Source organism: Dufourea novaeangliae, unplaced genomic scaffold (genome assembly GCF_001272555.1).
Source record: "Dufourea novaeangliae isolate 0120121106 unplaced genomic scaffold, ASM127255v1 scaffold14, whole genome shotgun sequence".
Classification (NCBI taxonomy): Eukaryota; Metazoa; Arthropoda; class Insecta; order Hymenoptera; family Halictidae; genus Dufourea; species Dufourea novaeangliae.
In genome coordinates, this window is record NW_015373890.1 from 2,477,079 (window position 1) to 2,500,214 (window position 23,136).

General features: G+C 37.3%; 1 protein-coding gene across 2 annotated transcripts in view; it reads left to right on the top strand.

Annotated features, from left to right (window-relative positions):
- The first annotated feature begins 2,731 nt into the window (after positions 1-2,731).
- Positions 2,732-23,136, top strand: part of LOC107187289 (tribbles homolog 2) — a 41,071-nt gene continuing 20,666 nt past the window's right edge. Inside the window, exons 1-2 of one of the 2 annotated variants that reach the window (XM_015575363.1) lie at positions 2,732-2,853; positions 15,884-16,627. In XM_015575363.1, the coding sequence (XP_015430849.1) occupies positions 16,337-16,627 (291 nt within the window). In that variant the 5' untranslated portion in view covers positions 2,732-2,853; positions 15,884-16,336. Of the gene's footprint in view, positions 2,854-13,239; positions 13,754-15,883; positions 16,628-23,136 lie in introns of those variants that run through there. The other variant, XM_015575355.1, reaches the window with a different exon arrangement.

Below are 23,136 nucleotides of genomic sequence, written 5' to 3' on the forward strand. Positions count from 1 at the left end.
TGTACAGCTAATGGACACAATTTTGAACACCGTTTTAATTAAGATAAATGATATTTTCTTAATGTTTCTTTGGTTTAGAAGAAAACAAATTATTTGTTATAATGCTTGTCAAATTTGTCTCAGTATCCGCTAAAAGATGGGCGTCAAAAAATTACAGGTTTATCCATTAAAAACTGATGGTAACCTTGAAAACTCTGGAAAAGAAAGGTTAAGAAAAAAAATTTGGTCGAATCATCTTAAAGATCTCCTTGAATCATGTTATATGTACTAACCAAAGAAATGTTTGATCGAACAGCTAACAATAGAATAATCTAAACTGATCACGTTTGGTGGTCCACCCTGTATATGTCAGATGCACTCAATTTACAGAGAAGTAAAAAAAAACAATAGGATTCTATCCATAGAAGGTAAAGAATTATTCGAAATTATGAAAAATACACAATGTTTCTTTCTCGATACTATTATTATTCTTACTATTATTGCATTATTTTAACACTAGAACTACTAAAGCAGTCAAAAGGACTGATCAGTAGATTCCTATAACGATGGTTCATAAAATATCAAAACAATACATTTTTTCAGATCTTTCGCAATTTTTGTTACAATATATGCAAATGAGGAAATGGTTTAATTTCAGGATTGAAATATTTTCAAAAAAGTTGTCACGATAATCGATCTGATAGAAATAAATATGTGTACATCATCGGTAGATGTAGCGTTAATGCAGCAAGGGGCAACTTGCACATGTGCATCCGTTTAATGCAACACGGTGCAACTTACATATATGATGTCACCTGTTCTGTAGTCAGAATATGATGTCAGTTTATTCTCCCCACGTTTATTCCACTATTAATCAATCCGATTCGAATCTACTCGTGTTTTCACGATTTTAACGGATGTCGGTGATAATTCGACTGCGGATTTTATGCATTTACAGCCTATAGAGCTAAGTGAAATGCAATAAAAGACAAAACTTTCATCGGATCCAATCAGTTTTCTATTTTAGTCAGGACCCAATAAGATAGTTAAGAGGAAAAATAAATTTCTACATTTGCTCCTGTCTTTATAAATTACTTTGGAAAATGTTATTTTCCATAAAAATCCGCAGTCTAGTGACAATGCACGGTTAGTGTACCGAGGCTCGCGTAGATAAAAACCATATGCCCCGCAATCGGATGCAACCTAACGTGACTAAACGTGCAATTGCGACACGTATTATCTCACTGACGAAAATGAACGGTTTACATAGAAGGCCGTGTATCCGTAAAGAATTTATGCGAGGATGAGGCAATAATTGTCCACGGTGTGAAACATTTATATGCGAGGGAACAACGTTCATATGAAATAAACTTTGCATTTCACGGAAATATTTTATTCATTTGAATAAATTTCTATCGTAACAAAACTTTTTTTTGTTTAATTACGATGATAAACAATTTGGAGAATAATTATATGTATGTCTACTGTAGGAAATCTTCGGGCGTTCTATTTTATAATTCTCTCTTTATTAAGCAATTTATGTTTGTGAGGTGAATAATTCTGTCCTTGTATGACCCTGAAGACCATAGTATACTACATGGTTGAACTAGAAAAAATATGTAGTATCCCATTTAAAAAAATTAAGGTCACCTTTATTTCTAGAAAAATATTAAAAATACAAAAACTTTAGATACCCTATCGTATTACTAGTAAAATATTCTACAACATCCTCCTCTTCGGTTTTTTTCTAATGTTTACCGTTTACGAAAAAAACGATGGTACAAATTATCGCGAACACCCTGTATAGTGTGAACCCGGCTTTACACGCGGAATTTACATCGTACCACGTTGTGAAAATAGTGAACGATACGATTCAGTGGGATCGGATATCGGAAAGGCAGTTTTTGTAATCGGGTGCAATCCGAATTGAATTAAACGAGACCGTTGCACCATGATCGTTCTCTTACGAAAAGTAGAACCTCCGCAACCGTGTGGAAGCGATGCACAGAACCGTGATGTAACAGAGACGAATCGATATTTACAAAAACCAACGTATACATTATTTATTACTCATAATTTTTTCGAACTAATTCGTAGACACTGAAGCTCATGTAAAAGTTATTTACTCTATTAAGCGTTCTATCACATTCCAAGTAAAATCAAAATTTCATTGAACTTTATTAAACATTCTCTTACACTGAGTTTTAGACAATTGTAAATACTATAAATTCATAAAATTCACAGGTTCTTTATTATACAACAGTTCTGTAATAAATACTTCAAATAAACCAACGGATTGTATGCACAATATTACATACTATTCATACTAAGAATGTAAATTAGTGTAGGAAACTAGTATAGGAAGTCGTGTAATGCCCTAGAACGAACATTAATTAATAAATCAATAAATATATTATTCATACGAATTTCAAACTACCACAGACACTAAAAGTACAATCTATGCTTAAACGACCATTTTTTTTTAATAACGATTAAATAATCTATATAATTATATCTCAACTAATCTACGAAATTTTCTTACAGTCATTCTGAATCACCGTATATAAGATGATCAACAAGTATTGCACTTCGTACACGTAGGTACGTACAATCATATGACGAATACCTGAACAGTGTTTGTGTGTTGGTGGGTATATCTATTTACCACAGTTTTCAGGATAGGACAGTCCTAATTGTACATACAACATAGTTCGGTCGACGTCTTGCATTCGTAAAGGGGGCCTTCGTCAGTGATCGGTATATACATATATGTGTGTAATTCACGATCGCGTATCAGTGTCAAGATTTACTGGATCAGGAGACCCTACTGATTAAAGAGACCAGCGGCATGCTGTATCGCACGTACGCAACGCAGTATGTATGCCGATTAATTTTCTACCTGCTCATTAATAGATGCATAATTCTATATATTAATTTATAAACGTCGAAACGAGATAGGAATTTATTTCCTGTATTTCTTTTACTATATTAACAATACAGTGGGTGCTCAAATTATTAGAGTCACAGCACGAAAAATAAGTTTTTTTTTTTATGCTTGTGTAGAAATAAAATCACATTACCAAGATTTTTACATTGGATAATCTTTAATTGACAATTGTCTATTAAAAATACACAAAGAAATTGAACTTTGCTTATGTAATCGTAAAAAATACAGTTAAAATTGTAAATTTATGCAGGTGGCTCAAACATTATCTAACGTGAATAATAATCACATTATTTAACGTAAATAATAATTTGTCCCATAGTTCACTTTCCCTAAATTTGAATTTTTTGTTATTGAAACGGAGATTTCTTCTACTTAGTACGTATGTAGTCACTTGGGTGAATAATTTTTCTAGTTACACACACACATACATTTACTATTTCTTTAAATCATGAATACGTTACAATCCTTTTTTGTTTGTTGTCATTTTTATTGGTCGAGGTGTGGTAATTCATGATGCAACCTCGTCATAAAATTTACGATAAACGCGTGATACGAAGAGAGCAATATTGTTGAAGTTTTGCGTCAGATTGCCAGAATGCATCCGGTTGACTTACCGCATTTACATTTACCTCGTTTTCAGTTGTACACTTCATTACACCGAATAAAAGCCATAAATCTTTCAGAATTTCCTTACAGATAATTTATTACGACAAAACACTCGAACTCCTACAAGTATTGTTAATCATCGCTAAAAACAATGTTAAATTATTTTAACAAGATTAGAAAATTCTAGAACATTGCACTATATTAACATAATAAAGTTGTACACTTAAATTTATGGTAAGTATATATCGACCAGGGCACACCTCATCGATTTCAATGATTTTTAAATTCATTCCTATCGATATACGAGTCAAACTGCAGGTTCTTAAAATTCAAAATATCATCGATATTACCAGTGTTTTGTACGGATGATGCAATCTGTTCTTCAAACAGCTCATTCTACGAAAAAATCTTTCAGACGTTTCGCAATCACCTTGTAAATATGTGTCTAAAAATATGTAACTGAGCATTGAGTAAACACTTAACCAATTAACAAAACTTGTTTAAAATAACAACAAAATTTTAATAAACAAATCTATACATTGGTAAACAAAATTCCAATAAACACACCTACACGTCGGTGAACTAATCGTTTTTGATAGATTTAATCTTTTAGCTGATATGTTAACAGGCGAAACATTAATTTACGATCGTCTAAAAGCATTACAACTCGAAGTGAATCACGCTACAACTGAAAGTGCAAACAATAATAATCCCAATGACAGTCCGAGTTGTTAACACTCTCACTTCTTAAGATCTTGGCCATTTTGTAGTATCTCCAGCCATAAAAGAAATCACAAATTTACAAGCTACAACATAATAGACTATTTCAAGAAAATTAATTTAACAGTCTATATTTGATGAAACATTCAAAAACAATTATATACGAAAAATTAGATAAGAATCTATTCGCTAAATAATTATTTTCTTTTAAAAAAATATTACTCCACGAACCTATGCCATCAATACGAGACTCCTCAAAAATAACTAAAACCGTTGAATAATTAAGCAAACCATTAACTAATGGTCACACAATCGTCACAGAACGATTGAAATGATTTTGAAAATAATTTAAATTGATGAATACCTAATTATTCCGTTAACTGAATCGATCACAGGCCAAAGTAACTAACACCATATTTTAAATTTTTTCAAATTTCCCTGCCAGACTCTTGATTGGTCCTCAACATTTTCTGTTCAAAATTAATTTTAAATATAAATTTTCCGAAATTAATCGCTATAACACACGAGGGAACGGGTCGACTAATAATTACACAAATACGCAGATCGGGCATCATTTCGAAACCGAAACGATCGCTGAAAGTCACCGGAAGAAACAATTTTTTGAGGGCGACCGCCTACGTCATTACTTTTTTTTTCCTCCCGCCGCCGTCGTCTCGTCTCGTGAGGCATCCGCAAAAATAGTTTCGGCCGTGAACATAATCGTGCGTCCGGTTCGTTCGCCACGACACGACGAGAGAACGCCCGTGAGCGTAGCATCCGTCTGCGACCTGCGGCCAACCTGATCTCGCTGTGTTTATACAAGGCATTACAAAAGGACTCACCGAGAGGCCGGTGGAAACGGATGATTGTCGCTAAACACCGCGCCGCCGATGCAAAATCACGAACAATGACGAATTTCGAAACGCAACGGTGTCACCTGTCTGAGGAATGTCGGTGTGACTCGTTGGAAAAAACGATTGTTGTTACTCGATCGCGATCGAAACTTTTGGATATTTTATTGAAATTCACAGTTTTTCGGAGACTAATTTGTGAATCAACTAAGACTTTATCACGTCTCTAGTAGGCAGGGCCGTTTGTGGGTTGTTGGCCACCTGGGTGGAAAAACAGTATCGCTCTTATTTAATATTATTTAACTAAGAATTTGATATCCTTATTATGTTTTCTTTATATCCATATATGTATATACATACTTTTTAGGAATAAAGGGGAGGGGTGTAGTGAAACAAATATTATAAGGGAAAATTTAAGGATGTAATTAGTGGTAACTAATAACCTTTGATGTAATGAAAATACATATAGAGAAAATACGATTTAAGCCGGTAAATTTGACCTACTAGCAGTGTGAGCGTACCTATAATAGCTTAGCAGCAGTTACGGGTTAGACACCTGGAATTTCTCTCAAAGCTGCCGCGAAAGCAACGACCAGAGTCACGATTCCAGAAAACCAGGTGTTATCTGAAAAACCCCTGGCTGCCGGCGTGGTTCAAGGTGGACAGATATCTCAGGCATTTTTGATCGAATCACGGCGTTGATATTCCCAGTCGTCACAGTGCCCCATTGTCTTCCGGCAGGCGAGTCAGCAATGCGTGCACACGTACACGCCGATGAGTAATTCCTGGGGTAATCAGGCGACATGAAGCGTCGTCTTCGGCGCGTGTACGCGCCTCGAATGGCCGAGAGGGAGCAAAGGTAAAGCCCGTTTCGGGAAATTCGTCGCGGCATGACGCGCGTCACGTATATACTTTCGGTTCAAAGCATGTTTTTTCGACCGACCAAAAGAAATTATCAATCTGACTCCGAGTGACCTTGTGTATATCTCGTACAATTCAACAATCTGTCGTCTCAGGATTTCACGAAAATCCGCTTCGATCCATCGTCCTAGAATTACGAACGTGTCGGTTTAACACGTTGAATACCGGAGGATTTTCGTACGTTTTAGCTAGTGATGTATGAAGCTCGAGTCTTCGAAGCTATAAAGCTTAGCCTTAAAGACTCTTATGTTTAACACGTATTCGAATAAAAATAATGTTAATAATCTTTAATACGTATTACATTTAACGTATTGTCCATACATATTTGGATTGCAGAACTAATTTACACTAATTTACAAAATTACAAAACTAATTTACAAAAAACACGCTTTTCTGGACGTTTTTTTATTATTCCCCCTTAAAGTTTTAAAAGCTTGAATTTCATGTAATATTAAAGTTCAAAGCTAAAAACTTTTAGATTAAGTTTTAAGGTTTCGAAAACTCGAGCTCTGTACATCACTTCACTACATAAAATTTCAAGCTTCGAACCTTGAAGGTTCAAGCCGTTAAAGCTTTAGGGCTCGAGGCTCATTTTAACAACACTAGTTTCAGCCACAGTGTTGAAGGGAAATCTTCGTTAGACAGAGTGTATGAGAATAAAATGTTATATAAAATTATTGAAGTCAACTATGTTATCATACTTTTGACATTTAGTTTGTAGAAATTCACCGGTTTAGAGTCCAATATTAATAATATCGAAAAGTACAGTGCCCAGAGTGGGGGTCATCGGTGACACCCACGGCACTCACTGTATTGAATTTAAAATATACATTGAATATTATAGTTTAATGAATATTAAAATGTAGTTTAGTATTTTGCACACCTTTTGTACTCCTTCGAGTAAGCAATTGTTCATTTTAATATTAAGAAATACACGATTAAAGCCAGAGCAAACTAAAATCGAAAAAAAGTCATTAACGACTGTGTTTGTCCAGATCTCGTGAGTCTTTCACAGTTTCCCTAATCCCAACAAATTTTAATTACACTTGAATGAAAACAAGTATTAATAATCGTAAAATCAGAGATTAAAACTTCAAGAATTCCTGCAGATACAACCGATAAAAAACAAATCTACAAACAATCTATCATTTCCAACTATTCCAATGATTATCAATTATTATCAGTAATTTAAATGACGTGCCCTTTACTTACCAACGGAATCCTATCAAATGTTTCATCTATTAAAACCATTTCTTTTCAACGGATATTTAAAGTTCGATTACAAAAATCTGTTATTAGTAAGTATATTTTGTAATAATACTACTGGTGGAATAATATTCATCCAAAACATCGTTGTGACGATAAAACAAAGTAGACACGCAGAATCGTATTTTTTTCTCAGATTGTATTAAACTCGTTTTTTGGAATGGTATGACGACGCGACGAAAAGATAATTGACATCATGATCAATTTCGCAGCTGAAGGCACGATCGTGAAAATAATCCCCCCGAAAAAAAAAAATCGACGGCACTTCCGTGGGATAATGGTCTTTTGAGAGCAAAACGGTCGAACTATAATTGCTTTCAGAAAATGAGGCTCGAAAACTTCGAGAACCGTAACGCGTTATCATAATTTCAAACAGCGATAAATGTCGCTCGGCCTTGCAGCCACACCAGACCGTATGACGAAATTTTCGACGGCAATATATCCGGCAAAAGATCGCGCGACTTCTTTAATCACGCATTGAAAAAGCTGCCCCGCCGCAACAAACAGGAAAAAAAGAGAACAATCGGAGAATAATCGAGCTAACGGGCCAACAGACTGCGGATATTACGCATTTGTCATAAATATTAACGTACAAAATCTAATAAAATGAAAGGTTCAATCCTTCAACCATTTAATTCCTTTATTCTGATAAAAGAAATGTATTTTTCAATTTTATACAAAAATTTCAATTTTTATAACAGAAGGTACTTTATTTTTCCTTATGACGAGTATACTCGTCAAACACTGTTAAAGGGTTAACAATGATTTGTAATCGGACTACGCATGTTTATGCAAATATCGTTTTTTGTGGACTAATTTACAAAGATCGGAGTCAAATAGAAATTTATTTGCTTTATTAAGTTTCCTATAATGTTCGACAGAAGAAAATCCCTGATAAATTTAGTTAAACATTTAACCGTACCGTATTTTAACCCTCAGACACCACACTACAGACTCCTCTCGATTATCGTCTGGCTTGTTCTACACGATTATTGTCCATTAGTTATCCCTGGGGAAGGGGGGACACCGTGGAACGTTATAAGATTGGATCCTTATAAGATTATTGCCCTGACGAAACATTGCTTTGCCTCTTCGTTTTAAAATTTATTATTTCTTTATAAGAAATTTTCATAGTTAAAAAATTATTTCTCACTTTTGCAATTATTTCCATTGAATTTCTCAAAAAATTTTATCATAAAGTATATGTTGTAAGTTCACTTTGCTTTTATTCTCTTCAAGTTCTTAATCATTCAAAATTAAACATTCCTATTTGCACTAGTGTGGTGTTTGCATATGGTGAGTTGGGGAATGATTTCTGAAGGTTAAACAATCGTGAATGCAATAAATCCACACAATCCACGGTCTATTAATCACATTTTGACGAACTATTGGAAATATTGGAATATTGGAATAATACACTCTGTCCTGTTAATAAACTTATCAATGAAGGAAAACGAAAAATACGGATACAACGAGACCTTCTGGAAGTCCGTATTGGTCATTGCGACACTGTCGTTCACAATGTGTACACATGTAACTTCAATTTTTCTAAGACTCTTGCGTCGTCGTACGTTTCGTAATTAGTTCTTTGTCGTAAATCATGAAGATATCTACGTGGAGCTGTTACTGCGGCACACGTCAGACTCAATAATTGTAAATCGATAAATCGTTGTTCTCGGTCTGTACGACCAATATGTGCTCCGAGCCGACCGGCCTCCGAAGTGTATGTACAATGTGGAAAAATTTACGAGATCGGCCGAAGGACGCGAAACATTAAACAGAAGATTATCAATCTTTTTTTCTGTTCTTATCGGTATCAATTGCATTTGATCAAAGATACGTAATAAAGCCCCGATAACGGGACAGAATGTAGCAATTGTGTTTGACGTTGCAAAGTCACTCTTTCCGGCTGTCTTTTTCTCGCGTACACCACCAGAGGAATGTGCACGTTTTGTTTCGTTGTGCAAAAAGATGGAACTTCGTATCTCGTACCGATGACGTTCACTAGTACAGAAAGTGTCGATTGTATCAGGTCAGCACTTGTTCCGATACGATGATCTAACGAGACTAATTGTGCGTTCGAAACTTTATCTGTTCTAACTCGTTACTAGGAAAGACGAGTCAACGTGCTTCGCCATATCTTCCGATGATTTTTCGTTTCTTTGTTTATTTAGCTGAAAAGTTCGTTCATTCGATTTGTCAGTAATACTTACAATAGTATAAATTATACATATATTACAATCTAAATGTCAACTGTATTCACATTTATTGCGTGAAATATGCATGAGCGTCTTTTAACCACTGAAGTCAAGTACAATCAAATATACAACTTCAATGAAACTTAGTAAAGATTTTTATATTATTCTTAGCTGAATAATATCTTTAAGATGAGAAAGAAATTTACATTTGTACTCCTAATTTTAAAAATTGCTTTAACGAATATCATTTTCATTGCACCTTTCTGAACGTTCAGGAATGAAGAATTAGCTAGTTAACAGATGGAACGAATTAGAACACAAGAGTCTTAACATTTTTTACTGGAATATCAAGTTCGCGTTGAACTTTTTCCATTGAGTCGTTAATTTTCTTTTTATGATGTCGTAGAAATTTTCAACGTGATTCAATTGCTACCGGAAGTACCATGTTAAACACGATCTAACATAGTTCTGTATAGAAGAAACCTAACTTGTTAATTAAAAGACAAGTTTTTTTGAAATTTTTGTTATTTTCATTTTGTAGCTGGTTAAACATAGACAATGCCAAGTATATACATTACTTCTCCCCATTCGATCGACTGAAGTGGCTTATACTTATACGATACGTCAGTGAGAATCGTCGTTTTGTATACTTAACATTCTACAGGGTGGTCCCTACAAAGTGTTACAAGCTATTTTCTTGGAACCTATTAAGGATAACGAGAAAATTCTTTTTTTCTTTTCACCGGAATCCTTTATACGACGCAGGAAACGGCGATTACGGTCTATCCGTTTTTCCCCCGTTAATGGTATATCATATAATTTCGTTACATTTTTACATAATTCCTGTAGTATTTAATTTTATGAATGCAGTAATTAATAAAAATATGCACATAAGACATATGCTATTATCACTGTATGACTTAATATCAATGTAATTGTTATTTCCAATTGGAGATTATTTGCACAATAATATAATGTGATTTTACTTTTCATATTAAAATTTTTAATTTATTAAATTTCTTTTAATTTACCTTCATGTTATTAAAATTTTAATTAAATTCTGTTTAAATTTTAAAATATCAAACTTAATATTTCCTGGGAATACAATGACACAATTCAGCTAAAAATATATTCTTCTATTTATACTGTTCGAAACTGAAAAATTTTTCTTTTTCTTCATCAAATTCTTACAACAAAGTATTAAAATGGTTGCAAATTGCAGAAAATCAAAATCTACAATTTATTTATGTTTATAAACCGATGAATTTCTGGCACAAGCCATCGTAACGTTATTTTCGTTCAAGTCTCTCGTTCGGTTGAATCATCATCCCGCGGAATGATCCAACCGGCACCCACGTATAAGTGGCAGAAAGAAGTGCGTTAAAAAAAAAGGCACTAGCTTAACCAATATCCGGTCTGAGGCTGAGCTGGTTTGGAAATTCGAAGGCCTGGCCTGAGCTCGAGCGTGATCAAAACGCCACGCAATCGGCCATATCTCTTCGGGCAAATAGTATACGCCATACTCGGGATGATTCTTACCGTTCAGATCGTATACCATCGAGGCCCTCAGCGACAGAATTCATTTGATAATTGAACCTTTACCAGGAGTCTACCGATGTATGCCTCGCGTTGCAATAGATTTAAACGATTTTACGTTGTGTACCGTATGATATTACTTGACAAAAATGATCGTTTTGTTTTGACGATACAGTTGTGATTCGTATCTCAGAAGACAGATGGTTTACTTAACGTAGTCAGTTTTCGAAAATGATCATTGTTCTGATCGTTTAACGGTGTGGTAACGTTTCGTGAATTTAAAACACAGATATTTATTATTACGCTAAGTATTGTAAAATCTAGGAGCTTGATTTCCATACCGGAAATCTAATTTCACTGTTTCCGTCGAACGGAAATCGTTTATATAATTACCGTTGTTGTTTGACCGGAAACTGAATTGAATATAAAGGTTTTCCAGTCTACAAAACTATTCCAGAAATACAAAGACGCCAAATTTATGTGTCGAAAAATTAAGATTTAATTTTTTATTCAAATCCTTACTTAAAAAAATGTCCGTTAAAATGCTCTAGTCAACATACGAATTGAAATAAAAATATTTTCTAATGATACGTTATTGTCATAAAATATGCTACGTGTGATCTGTGATACGTCATTAAGTGATTCGGTTTTCCGTATCTACATATATAAGTTTTCCATTTTCCATGCGTTTTATAATTTTGCATATTAGATTTCTTTGCTTCTTCGCGGAACAGTAGTGTTATGAAGTGTATTTCAAGAAATGACTCGAAAAAAGCAACACGTTTTGTATTCATTTGTGACAAACAGCTACCTATAAGAATGATACACTCTCTCGCGGTCATATCAAAGTAGTTACATACATAGGTGAGGTTATTTGCCCTTAGTTACCGGCGACTGTTCAAAACACGCCTGTTTCTGTTGCTAAGGAACGTTAAGGTAGGTCAAGGGCATGTGGTTTATATGAAACGAATATCTCGACAGAATCTCCTACCTTACGACTAGTTTTCGCCGATTGAAAACGCTGTTGAATATAATTCGACCTATTAAACCCAATCTTTAATCTAGGGAATTTTTCACATCGAAAAATACCCGTGTAAATGTTCCGTTAGGAAGCACATTGCCGGACAAGTGGAAAATTTCATCGGTAAGTTGCAACGAGTTGCCAGCACTCGAGTGATGTAAAAAACAGTAATTAGTGTTACAGATAGTCTGTTGTAAACGTACGGATAGATTTGCATGTATGACCGCGCGTCGCGGTTTAGGATGCCCACGTACGTGTCACGTAAAAACTCTTAAAGAAAATATTTATTTCCTGAGAGCCGTAACTCCCAAGTACTAATACAAGAATATTACACTGGTTAATATAACTTATAAGTATCGATTCCCAGTTCAGACTAACGAGCTGTGGAAATGCGGCAGTATTTATACATATTCGATAACAAAGAATTTTAGGTTGGGACGTGGTGCGTCAGTTGAATTTTTGGGTGGCAAATTCTTATCTGGACGCCTGTGTCTAGGGGTTGAAGTGACGTAAACCGGTGAAATTTTTGGGTGACAAATCCTTATTTGGACGTATGATGTCTAGGGGTCGAAGTGACGTCAACCGGTGGAAATTTTGGGTGACATACGCACTGGTGTGGCCAGTGACGCAGCTTTGCCTCGCGAGGCCCCGTTTTCGTTATCAGGACAGCGCTTCTACAAACTAATATCTAATATTCTACAACTATATCCCTTATTGCATCACTAACGTAGATTACATGTAACTCAGAAGTATATTGCTAGAAATGTTTTGAAGGCAGACGCAACAGCAATGAATCAGTAACACGGTCAAGTAAATTAATAAAATCCGTATTTGCATTATAACTAATGTCTTTGTGGTAATTTCGGGTAATAAATGATAAGACTTAAAAATACCGACACGATACAAGCACGTTCAGTACAGAATATCAAGCCCTTCCGTTTTCCCGCGTGCAGGGCGTATTTATTACGATTCATAAGGATTATAAGAAAAGGAGACATCTTACCGCAGGAAGGTCTATTGTGATTGACCCTCGAAAATTCAGTCACGTTTTTCACGAGCACACAAAAGCACGCGAGGGCGCCGATCCATGGGGACGGATTCGTGCGCCGATACTGTAAAGACCGTGAAACACGCATGCGCATCTGTCCTTTCCCTCCACCACTTTACTCACCGAGTCTATCGGGTTGATTTGAGGCGGCGACCGTGGCTTCAGTCCTTTGCTGCACTATGGCGCGGTCGGTCTGTGCTTGTTCGTTCTGCTGCCGCCGTCGTTTCTGAGCGGAGGGTCGGCCCAAAACGTTGGACCGTCCGTTGCGCGGGATACAAATCTCTCTGCACAATTCTCCCTTGTTCGTAACCGCTCAGCTCTCCAGTCTTTCTCGAAGTACCTCTCCGCAGTCCACTGCTACGGACGACGAGAAACATCCAGCACAACGACGGCTGGTCGGAAAACGAACCTGCAAGAACCGTGAAGAGACTACCAGCACCATCCCAGGTAGGGCCAACTGCAAGAAGCCAGGTTTGGTCCAGCGCGCGCTATTCGAAAAACCGATACGCCCGGAAGTTTCCGGGGATTCGCTTTTCCAGCAGACGGGCGGTTTATCAACAACGTTTTTGGGGGCAACTCGGGCTACGTCCGACCGTTTCTCCAAAAACCCAACCTCCCGTTCAGGAACGTACGGCGACACAACAAGAAGAACATTGAAAGGTAATTTGTGCTGACGCTGTTTCACACCGGTGGAGCATACATAAATATGCTTTTCTAAATAGAAAGAAAAGAGTCACAAATTGTGTGTGCGTACACGTATTATTTTACATATCGGCCTCGCGTGAGTACAGTGCAAAGTGCAGTGATTATTACCGACGCGTACCGGATCGATGTCAGCCTCTTGGTTATATCGTATATTTACACTGGTGCGCTTGCCCTGATATCCGTGCACCCCTGCTCTTGTTTTCCGATCGGGTCATTTACTTTTGTAATTGACAATTTTTTGAGAACTAAGAGATTCGGTTACTGGAATTGTTACAGCAAAACCATTGTCGCGAGGATCTTATCAATATATTAATATTTTATGGAAACACTTGTAATTTTAAATAATAGCTGTCCGCTTGCGTGTCCCCCCGAAAGATCAAATGTGTCAGTTGTGTGTTGTCACTGTCCTCTTAAGAGATGTCGGAAGTTTCGCTAACGCCGGCGCTTATCCATCGATAGGAAATTATGGGCTGCTTCGAGCGGACATATTAGGCAATTTATTTCACAGTATTGCGTCATGTTCGTGCGCTATTAATGCAACCGGTGCTCGCAATATCGCCGTGACAACTCTGAAACTCCGCCATTTTGACCTTACCGAAGGATATCTGCTATCTACTCGGTGGTGTGCGTGTTTAAGTATACGCGTGTTTCGACACGCGCTACCATGCGGACGCAATGCTTTACTAATTCGAAGCTCGCTATTTCGTCAGATTCTCCGTTCATTCAATAAACGCGAACAAGAGACGCTCACTAGATTCAAGGCTTCAGCCACCTCGCTGGTATACACATACATTGGTTGTCCTCTGCGTTCGAATATCCGTCCGTTTGTAATGTGTGATTCGAATGGAACGAGCGTTTTAAACAATTTTTTCAAGATAAAGACGACGAATTAGAGTCGCGGGTCGGGCATATCGAGTATCTTTCAAGGAGGTGGCAACGAATACATACAACTTCTCGCCACACACATCCCTGATCTTTGGAACGTCAAGAGTTTTGCGCAAGTGCGTTGATATCATCATGGCGCGATTTCGCGAATGTTTCGATAGTCGACATTCATTTCAACGATAAATTCGAGCAACCAAGTCAGCTTCGTAATTCGAAGTTCGGATTACGTGACCAAATTATTCTTTTCCGTTGCCAAGGTTAACTGCTCGATTTCGTATTATCCCAAGACCAATAATCAAAAGTTAAATGAAACTGCACGCTGCGGCGAATAAACATGACCGGTAACCTATAAGTTTGTTCTCAGTTTCGAACTCTTTTTATCTTTTGTCACAGCGAAATTTACGTTTTATATTACGAAAGACTGTATTTACGTACATATCTTCGAATTTCAACAGTCTTTACAAGGTTATATTTATTTACGTTTTTTTAAAATTACTATTGCAACAAACTATTTAATCATTTTAAACATTGACAAGGGACACAGTTTTTATATATACATACATATTTAACTTCAAAATTTAATTCAAAAATATTCGAACATATATGTACGTATATATATGTATATGCAAAGTGTATTTAAATAATACGCAAAATGAGGTAATAAACCATTTTTAGGTTATAGGCGATACGTAAGATGTGAACAAATCAGGGGAACGTTCGATAGAAATTCGGTTTAACAGTATTGACATTAAAAATGCTTGAGGATTCTCTTGCATCATATTTTACAATTTTTCTACTACCTGCCTTCCTTGGCTGGGTAGAACGTTACAGCGCAACAACCGCCTTATAGCGATATCCCTGACCTTACGGTGTCCCCTTCTCTATAGAAATTGTGCACAAGGCAGGACGAATGTCGAAATGTCTTGAAATTGTCCGTGAATCACATAGAGTTAATGAACGGAACTCTTGTCATTTGAGCCTCATTATGTATGTATACATGTAACTGGCTGTACAATGTTACGCGTTACAATGTATCATTGTGCTTTGTTCTGTTTCGCAAACCCAAATTGTCCAAAATGTATACCACAAATTTTCCGATTTTATGCAATAATTTCAAAATCGATCTTGGTATTGTTACTACTACAAAATATTCGTTTACGCAATTTTACTCATGCTCTATTTCGTTTGTATATGTTACAGAGCTTTTTCGTAAAAAGTGACCGATTGTCACCCACGAAGATCTCCGTCCAAGGACCCACCCGGGAACACGAAACAACTCTGCGTGGGCCCCCGCACAAGTGATATTCTTAACTATAATTATAATTCGTACCTATACACGCGTTTCGTATCCGTAGAGCTTAAAAGGGCGTTAATCGGTCCGTTTAAATCGATATATAAACCGTCGCCAGCTACCGTGTTGGTAACCTCGTGACGTGTGAAGTGTGTTCAAGGTTTTTCTGCTTTAACGGCCGACTAACAACAAACAATATTACGAGTTAGAAAATTATTTCGAGCTTTGGTACAGACACATGCGTGCGTTGTCTGGGACGAAAAATAAAAAAAATTACCACGACGAAAGGACCAGCAGTGTGGAAGGGAAGAAGTAGTAGTGTAGTGTGAAAAACGGTGACGTGTTTGTGAAACCGGCACAATATGAGAGTGACAGCCGCTAGCAGGCAGCATCCTCTACATCTGCAAGTGACCCGCACTAACAATGGAAAGTTCCTGGTCAGTCCGAACAATAATCAGGACATCAGTCAGCAGCCGACGAGTGACGAGTCGAACTCGGTGCCGGCAGTTGTCTTGCCTACTTACGAACCGTTGCCCACCGATCACCATGGACCTGCCGTACTCGGGGATAGGTACCTACTTCTTGGTCCGGCCGAGGGGAGCGCTCTGTACCGATGCCTTGACGTGCACACCGGTCGACAACTTGTCGCGAAGGTGAGTTTCGAATTTTCATAATAAAGATATCAATATTATTGATTTTAATCTGGTACTATAGCACGCGATGGTATTATATAGTAGCTTCGGGTAAGAGTCACTACGATAAATATAATCCGATACGTTCGGTATTATCAAAGGGGAAGGATCGAAAACCTCGAAGCGTGTATTTTGAATGGAAGCAATTTAAAAATGTAGAAATATCGATAATTATAAATATGTATATATTTAAATAATGTCAAATACTTAAAAACATATTCATTTATTAACGTGATATTAGTAATAGCTAGTGAAGAATTCACGTGAAAACAAAGGAAGCTATACGAATGTTGCAATATGTATTCAGTATAATTGAAGATAATTGTGCAACACTTGTTGACTACCACGTTAAATGACGTTGCACGTTACATGACTACTGCTACACTGACGAAACGAAAAGTTGCATGTATTATTCAAGTTATTCATACTTGAAATTAGGTACAGGCTGAAGTACAGTGGATTTCGCTTATATGGAACAATACTCAACGAACAAAACCTAATCGAATGTACCGTATTTACCTATGTGATACTCCGCATAATTGGGACAGCCGCTTAATCGTGCCAAAGGACACTAGTCCTGATATGTCCCACATAACCGGAATCCACTGTATTACTGTACTTAGTCAACTACTAATGAACGAACCAGCTATACCCTTTATATTTATAAAAGATTCATTAAAATAACCAATTATTGAAACAATGTGCTCTACGGCTAATTAGTTTACACAACATGTATGATGACTTACCGTTATATGAATGTCAGCGGTAAACCGCGGCAGCCATCTTTGTTTGGATTATATGCCTTTTTCTCCTACACGGAAAAGTTGCAATAACAAGTCGCGTAGAATGGAAGTAAAGATCATACTCGGAGAAATCTCGGAACTTAAAATCTCACCGGTTTACGAGAGATAAGAAGAGTATCTAACGTTAGATACCACACGGTCGTCGAAGAAAAATAGCCAATCGTCGATGTCGAAACGTTCCGTGTTTATCCTTGATAGAGCAAACGCATCCTGCCTTCAGGATATGTGTCACGTAAGACTCGAAGGCAGGTGTGCAAGAAACACGTCCAATAAAAGTTACGCGTTGTATCGATGAAAATCACCTTTCTAAACTGTCGCCTGCAGGCTCTCTTCGTTCCGTATTCAGGTCGACCGGGAACGAGGGTTCACGCGTTATCGGTCGATGCCACTTGATACGTAACCCCGGATGGCGAAAAGTTAGCTGGTCTGGTTTTATTTTGGTTCGCGCCGGATACGATTCATTTGCTTCTTGTTTACGATGATCCACGATTCTACTGGTCGATTACGCATAGAGCAGTTTCCTTGTATGGGTCTTACACTTTATGTAAGACCTTACAAACTCTTCACAATAATTCAGATAGTCATACGAAAAAGTTGTTTGTAGAACTTTTAAGAATAAAGTGGAGGTCAGTAAATAAATACTTCAAAACGTTACATAAGCTTTATTAGTTTTAGTGTCACAACTTGGATGATAAATAATGTATTCATCATAGGAAGACACACAGCATCTCAAGGACTAGCCTCTTTCAAATATGTCCACAATGATCTTGCTGTTCATTTGCATGCTTTCCAGTATAACTAGTAGCAAAGATTACTCAAGCACCGTTCTAAGCGAAAGTTATTCACCTTTTTATCAAGTTTTTCTTCATTATTCATTGTTGAATAGGACTATCCAGTTGATCCAAGTCTTTCTTCTGATTTATACCGTAAGACTCGACATTAGATCATTGGTGACTCACGTAGCACGGTATGGATTATCTCTCTCGTGGTTCAGCGATGACTTGTCAGGACCCCCTTTTTAAGAGATTAAGACTAAATAGCTACTCCAGACTTAGCCGAGGAAGAAAAAACACGTTACAAATGTGTTAACATTCGTGAATTTGATGTAAAAATTCTTTCATCTTTGTGTACCACGTGGAGCTTATCTATGGAATATGTTGTTTGTCGAAGATAAAGATCCGCGGATGGACAGGAAGCGGACGTTGAGAAGCAGAAACGGTGGTTTCAGTACTTTCCAGAGCGTGTCCCCCGACCGTAGATACGGTTATACCGGCTGGAAAAGGTAGCGGATCCCCTAAGTATCATTCCGGTGTCTCTTCCCGCGCAACCGTCGACCATTATTCCCATTGTCATCGGGTGTCGTAGGCCTCGTGTGTATGTCACTCGTTGAGAAAAGTCCCTCAGAATGTTGTTGCGTCAACCTTCACCGCATTTCTCGCAATTAAATCCCGTGGTTGTTGCATTTCTAATGAACATTGCTGTTTTAAGAACGCGAACCTTGGGGGTGTCGCAACGTTTACCTTCAACCGCTGGAAATTGTTTTTAAAGTCATACGTCGGACATTTAGACGCGCGTAAATCTGGAATCCTTACAGCTTTTTTTTTTCCTTTAAACGATATATTTTAACAGGATTGCGCCTTTATCGTTGGACTTGTAGGTCACTATTGATCGATTGGGAACAGGTGACAGTTTCAGTGTATCATCAAGATTTTGATTGAAATAGTTAAAATTTATTATGCTTCCAGATAGGGAGTTATCCAATTAAAAAATAATCGATTCAAGAATCGTGGGATGAAACTTTACAATTGAAATTCAGTTCAGATAGTCATTTTTAGAAATTACTTATTTTACGGCGATTCTCGAAAGTGCTGGTTTCCTATCTTCGAACGTTTGCTCTTTATGCAAATTCCTCCCGGAACAGATAAAACTGTTCACGGAAATGATTTACAGATGGACAGAGTTGCAAACAAGAAAATGATGGATCAATGTCGGCGATTCCTTGTAGTGTCGACTTGTTCCGATTAATCCTTTAAGACTTCTGTCTCACGCGTTATTTGTAGTCGCACAATGGTTTTCACAGCATTTCGTTATAGTCACCGGTGGAATCGTACTGCAATAGGTGATCGTGCGTTTAAGAAATCATTTCTTGTTAAGTTTCAAGCTTCCTGCTACATTTCCAATGATTGTCAACTTTTATACACTTTTATGAATTTTTCCGAATTATATTTTAATACCCACGAAAGAAATTATATTCATGAACTTTGCATCTTATCCGACTTAGAAATCTTTTTAGTTACCTTAGTAAGGTTTATATTTAAACAATATTCTTCATTAGCACGTGAATAATTCGATATGGTATCGTTAGTTCTTGAAGCATTAACACTAGAACTACCAAACCCATAAGAATGACAGATTGCAGATTTCTTATTTTACTATTACTGAAATTACAATGGTGCTTTTAGCGGAATTTATGTTGACTTTTAATTTACTATGAATTTTATATTATACTAGATTGTATTATATATTATGTACATTACGATATTGTACTATTTAATTTAGTGGACATGCAAGGCTGAGAGTTCTAGTGTTAATAAGACTTTTTGATGGTTGAGAACCGTTGTTTTATACAACACGTTGCAACGTCGTAACCGATCGCGCGCAGTCGTTACTTCCGCTATATAAAACCTTCCCAGGGTTGTTGACGTAACTGGCAGCTGTATTTCGAAGTAATATATTATTTGATGTTTTCGTGCACTTTGTTACGCGGGCAAATCTTCCGGGTAGCTGTTTGTGTACACTTCCAACAAAAACGGGGCACGCGCTCCAGAAAATTTTAATTGTGTTATTTATCGTGTTAGAAAGTTCAGCAGCTATTTACATTTCACGGATAACGTTGGAACGATAATTCATACACTTTGTAAACTTTCTTGCCTTACATTGTAGTCCACCTATCTTCGTAGTGCTAGAAATCGGCGGTAACAATTATAGTCACTTTTTTAGCACATCAGCTAATTTATGTCAAAATTTATTCATAAACTAATACAATAAATCTACTGTAATCAATATAACATATGTAGTCGGCTTAATGTAATGTAATTAATCCGTTGTATTAGAAGGATACCACTGTGCCATTTTATTTTCGTCTCTTGTAACTGTTGTTATATTGCTAACAATTGAATTAATGGTAACCCTTAACTACAGATCACTAGTCTCACGAATGAACAATTAGACGACTACTTTGTAACACTTTTAATAACCAATTGAAAGATATCTTTATTTTCAGGTTGTGATAGAGAAAGAAAAATTCAAATTTGTCTCCGAAACGAATACATAGTCTTGCAGTTGAGGGTTAAACTACACTCATATTACATACTTTCTAAATGTAGTGACTTCTTTGTACGTTAACATTTCCCTCCTCGAACCCCTATTACTTTTCCTTCAAATAAGAATTAAAAAAAAATAGTTGTTATGTATATTACTCAGGTCACTTTGTTGGATCATCATTGAAACTTGTGACTGTGAATTAAAATTTTATTTAGTGATTGGTAGTTCCTTAAAAGCTGATTAAATGACTCCCAGTAATTTATAGCATTAACATATACAGAAAGTTTATAACTACAGACACATCTTTCGGTCGACTTGCGCAGCGTACTTTCCACGCGCACGGTAATATATGCAGTAATTCGCAGTGCACATCATGGATGAGTTAGATAACAGGTGTTCGAATCGATCGTAAATACGTGAGCACGTAAGAGCAGCAGCTCGTGCACGGGTGCGAATTAAAAAAGCCTGAGAGCCACGCGCTGTTACGATTACAGTTATAAACCGAGACGGCGCATACATTACACGGGGCGCAGCAGTATGCAATTTCCAATGGCAGTTATACAATGAAACATCGAGGTGCAACGGTTCCCTTTTAATGTCCAACGCCATCGAAGCCTGCGAACGGGAAACTTGTTCCGAGATCGTCAACATGTCTAATTGGATTTGCTCTAGGACGTGGTTTTTTTCGCGATGATAGAATTGGATCATAATTGTCGGTAGTTCACCCACGGATCACTTTAATTCTTAACTCGAAGAATGGGATTAAACTGTTGTTGTTTCGTTGTCTCGTGTGCGATGAATTTAACCCTTTAACGGTGGAATTTTCTTTTGGAAATTTGTATCTATATCTTCTAATAACACAATGATCTTAGTCTCTTAAAGAACTTATTCTTTCATATGGCGGATATACTCGTCAAACTGTTGTTCTATTTTGTCATTACTTATGCCCGTTCATTGTGCAATCATGATTTCGCAGTCAATAATTGTAATGTGACAACCCTTTCTTAAGCCTTATCGTTAATAGATCTCGATCAGTTTCCTGTTTAACTGTTACAGTACCTTATAAGTTTTCCGGGTACCGTACAGAAATACCTTGAAAAATTGAGGTATCTATTAAAATTAACATATTTCTCTTAAAAATGAAGACATTTTCACTTTTTTTTATTTTATTATTTCTATACAGTAAACATATGTTCCTCTATACAAACTTATATTACAAAAATAAAGTGTCATTGCAAGTCTTTTAATTACATTAAAAATGGAAAACGGATTGGCTGAAAATATTTTTCAGAGAACCCACACAATCTATCGGCTCTAAAGTACGAAAAGGGTTGAACGAAAATTCTTCGAAAGATTGTTACACGTACATTGAAATATTACTATTCGAACTGCCTTAAAGAACACATCCTTTGACGTCCCTAACGTCGATTACCACTGACCAACACGCCGACGATCGGGTGTCAGGGGATAGACAAGTACCTCAACTGACGCGACACGTGTAACCAAAGCAGACCACACAGGGATCGTTTCATTCTACACTGTTTTGTTTTTTTTTTTTTGTTCACACCACGACGCTGCAACGCGGATATAGACAAAGTACATAAATGCATCTCATAAATAATTGATGAGGAAGGGAGTCTGACCGTCGGAACTTTTCCTATCGCGAGCGCGTGGACAATGTTGCGTCGTCTCCGTTATCGGGATCACAGAGTCGTTTGACTGGAACGCGTTGGAAATCCCGCTCGAACGGACTGTAAACAGTTTTAATATCACCGTTTCGGGCAGACCCCGTGGCGCCCGCCGCTCTAACCCCTGCGAACTGCAACGGCGACGCGTGCGCACAAACGCCGCGACACGCGTTCCCACCGTGTGGCCAGCTGCTCCGAGCCGCTACGGCGCGTTTCCATTAACATTTTACAATCGTCACGTTATACAATGCGCGCGGCGGTGGGCCGCTTACATCACCGGCTCGTGAACAAACACAAGGCTGCACCTTGCCTCACCGCGCCTTTACATCGTCATATCGCCGCTGCCCGTTATTCATAATCGCTTCTAAAGCCAGGGCCGTTTAATTTAATTGACGATTACATCGGCATTCGGGAGCCTCGCATGGGGCACGCTTTCGCAACACCCGCATGTCCAGCTTCTGAAGACGCGTCCCTCGACGAACAAAATATTGTGACGTCGGGAGAGTTTGGGATCGTTTAGTGCGGATCCATGGGCGTAGCCAGGTTATCAGTCGAGGTGAAGGAGGTGCAAAATGTATCTTAACCCACATACGCTCCTCAGAAATAATAACATGAAAGACCCTCGGGTGATATTTTACCTATTTTTTCTTTACAC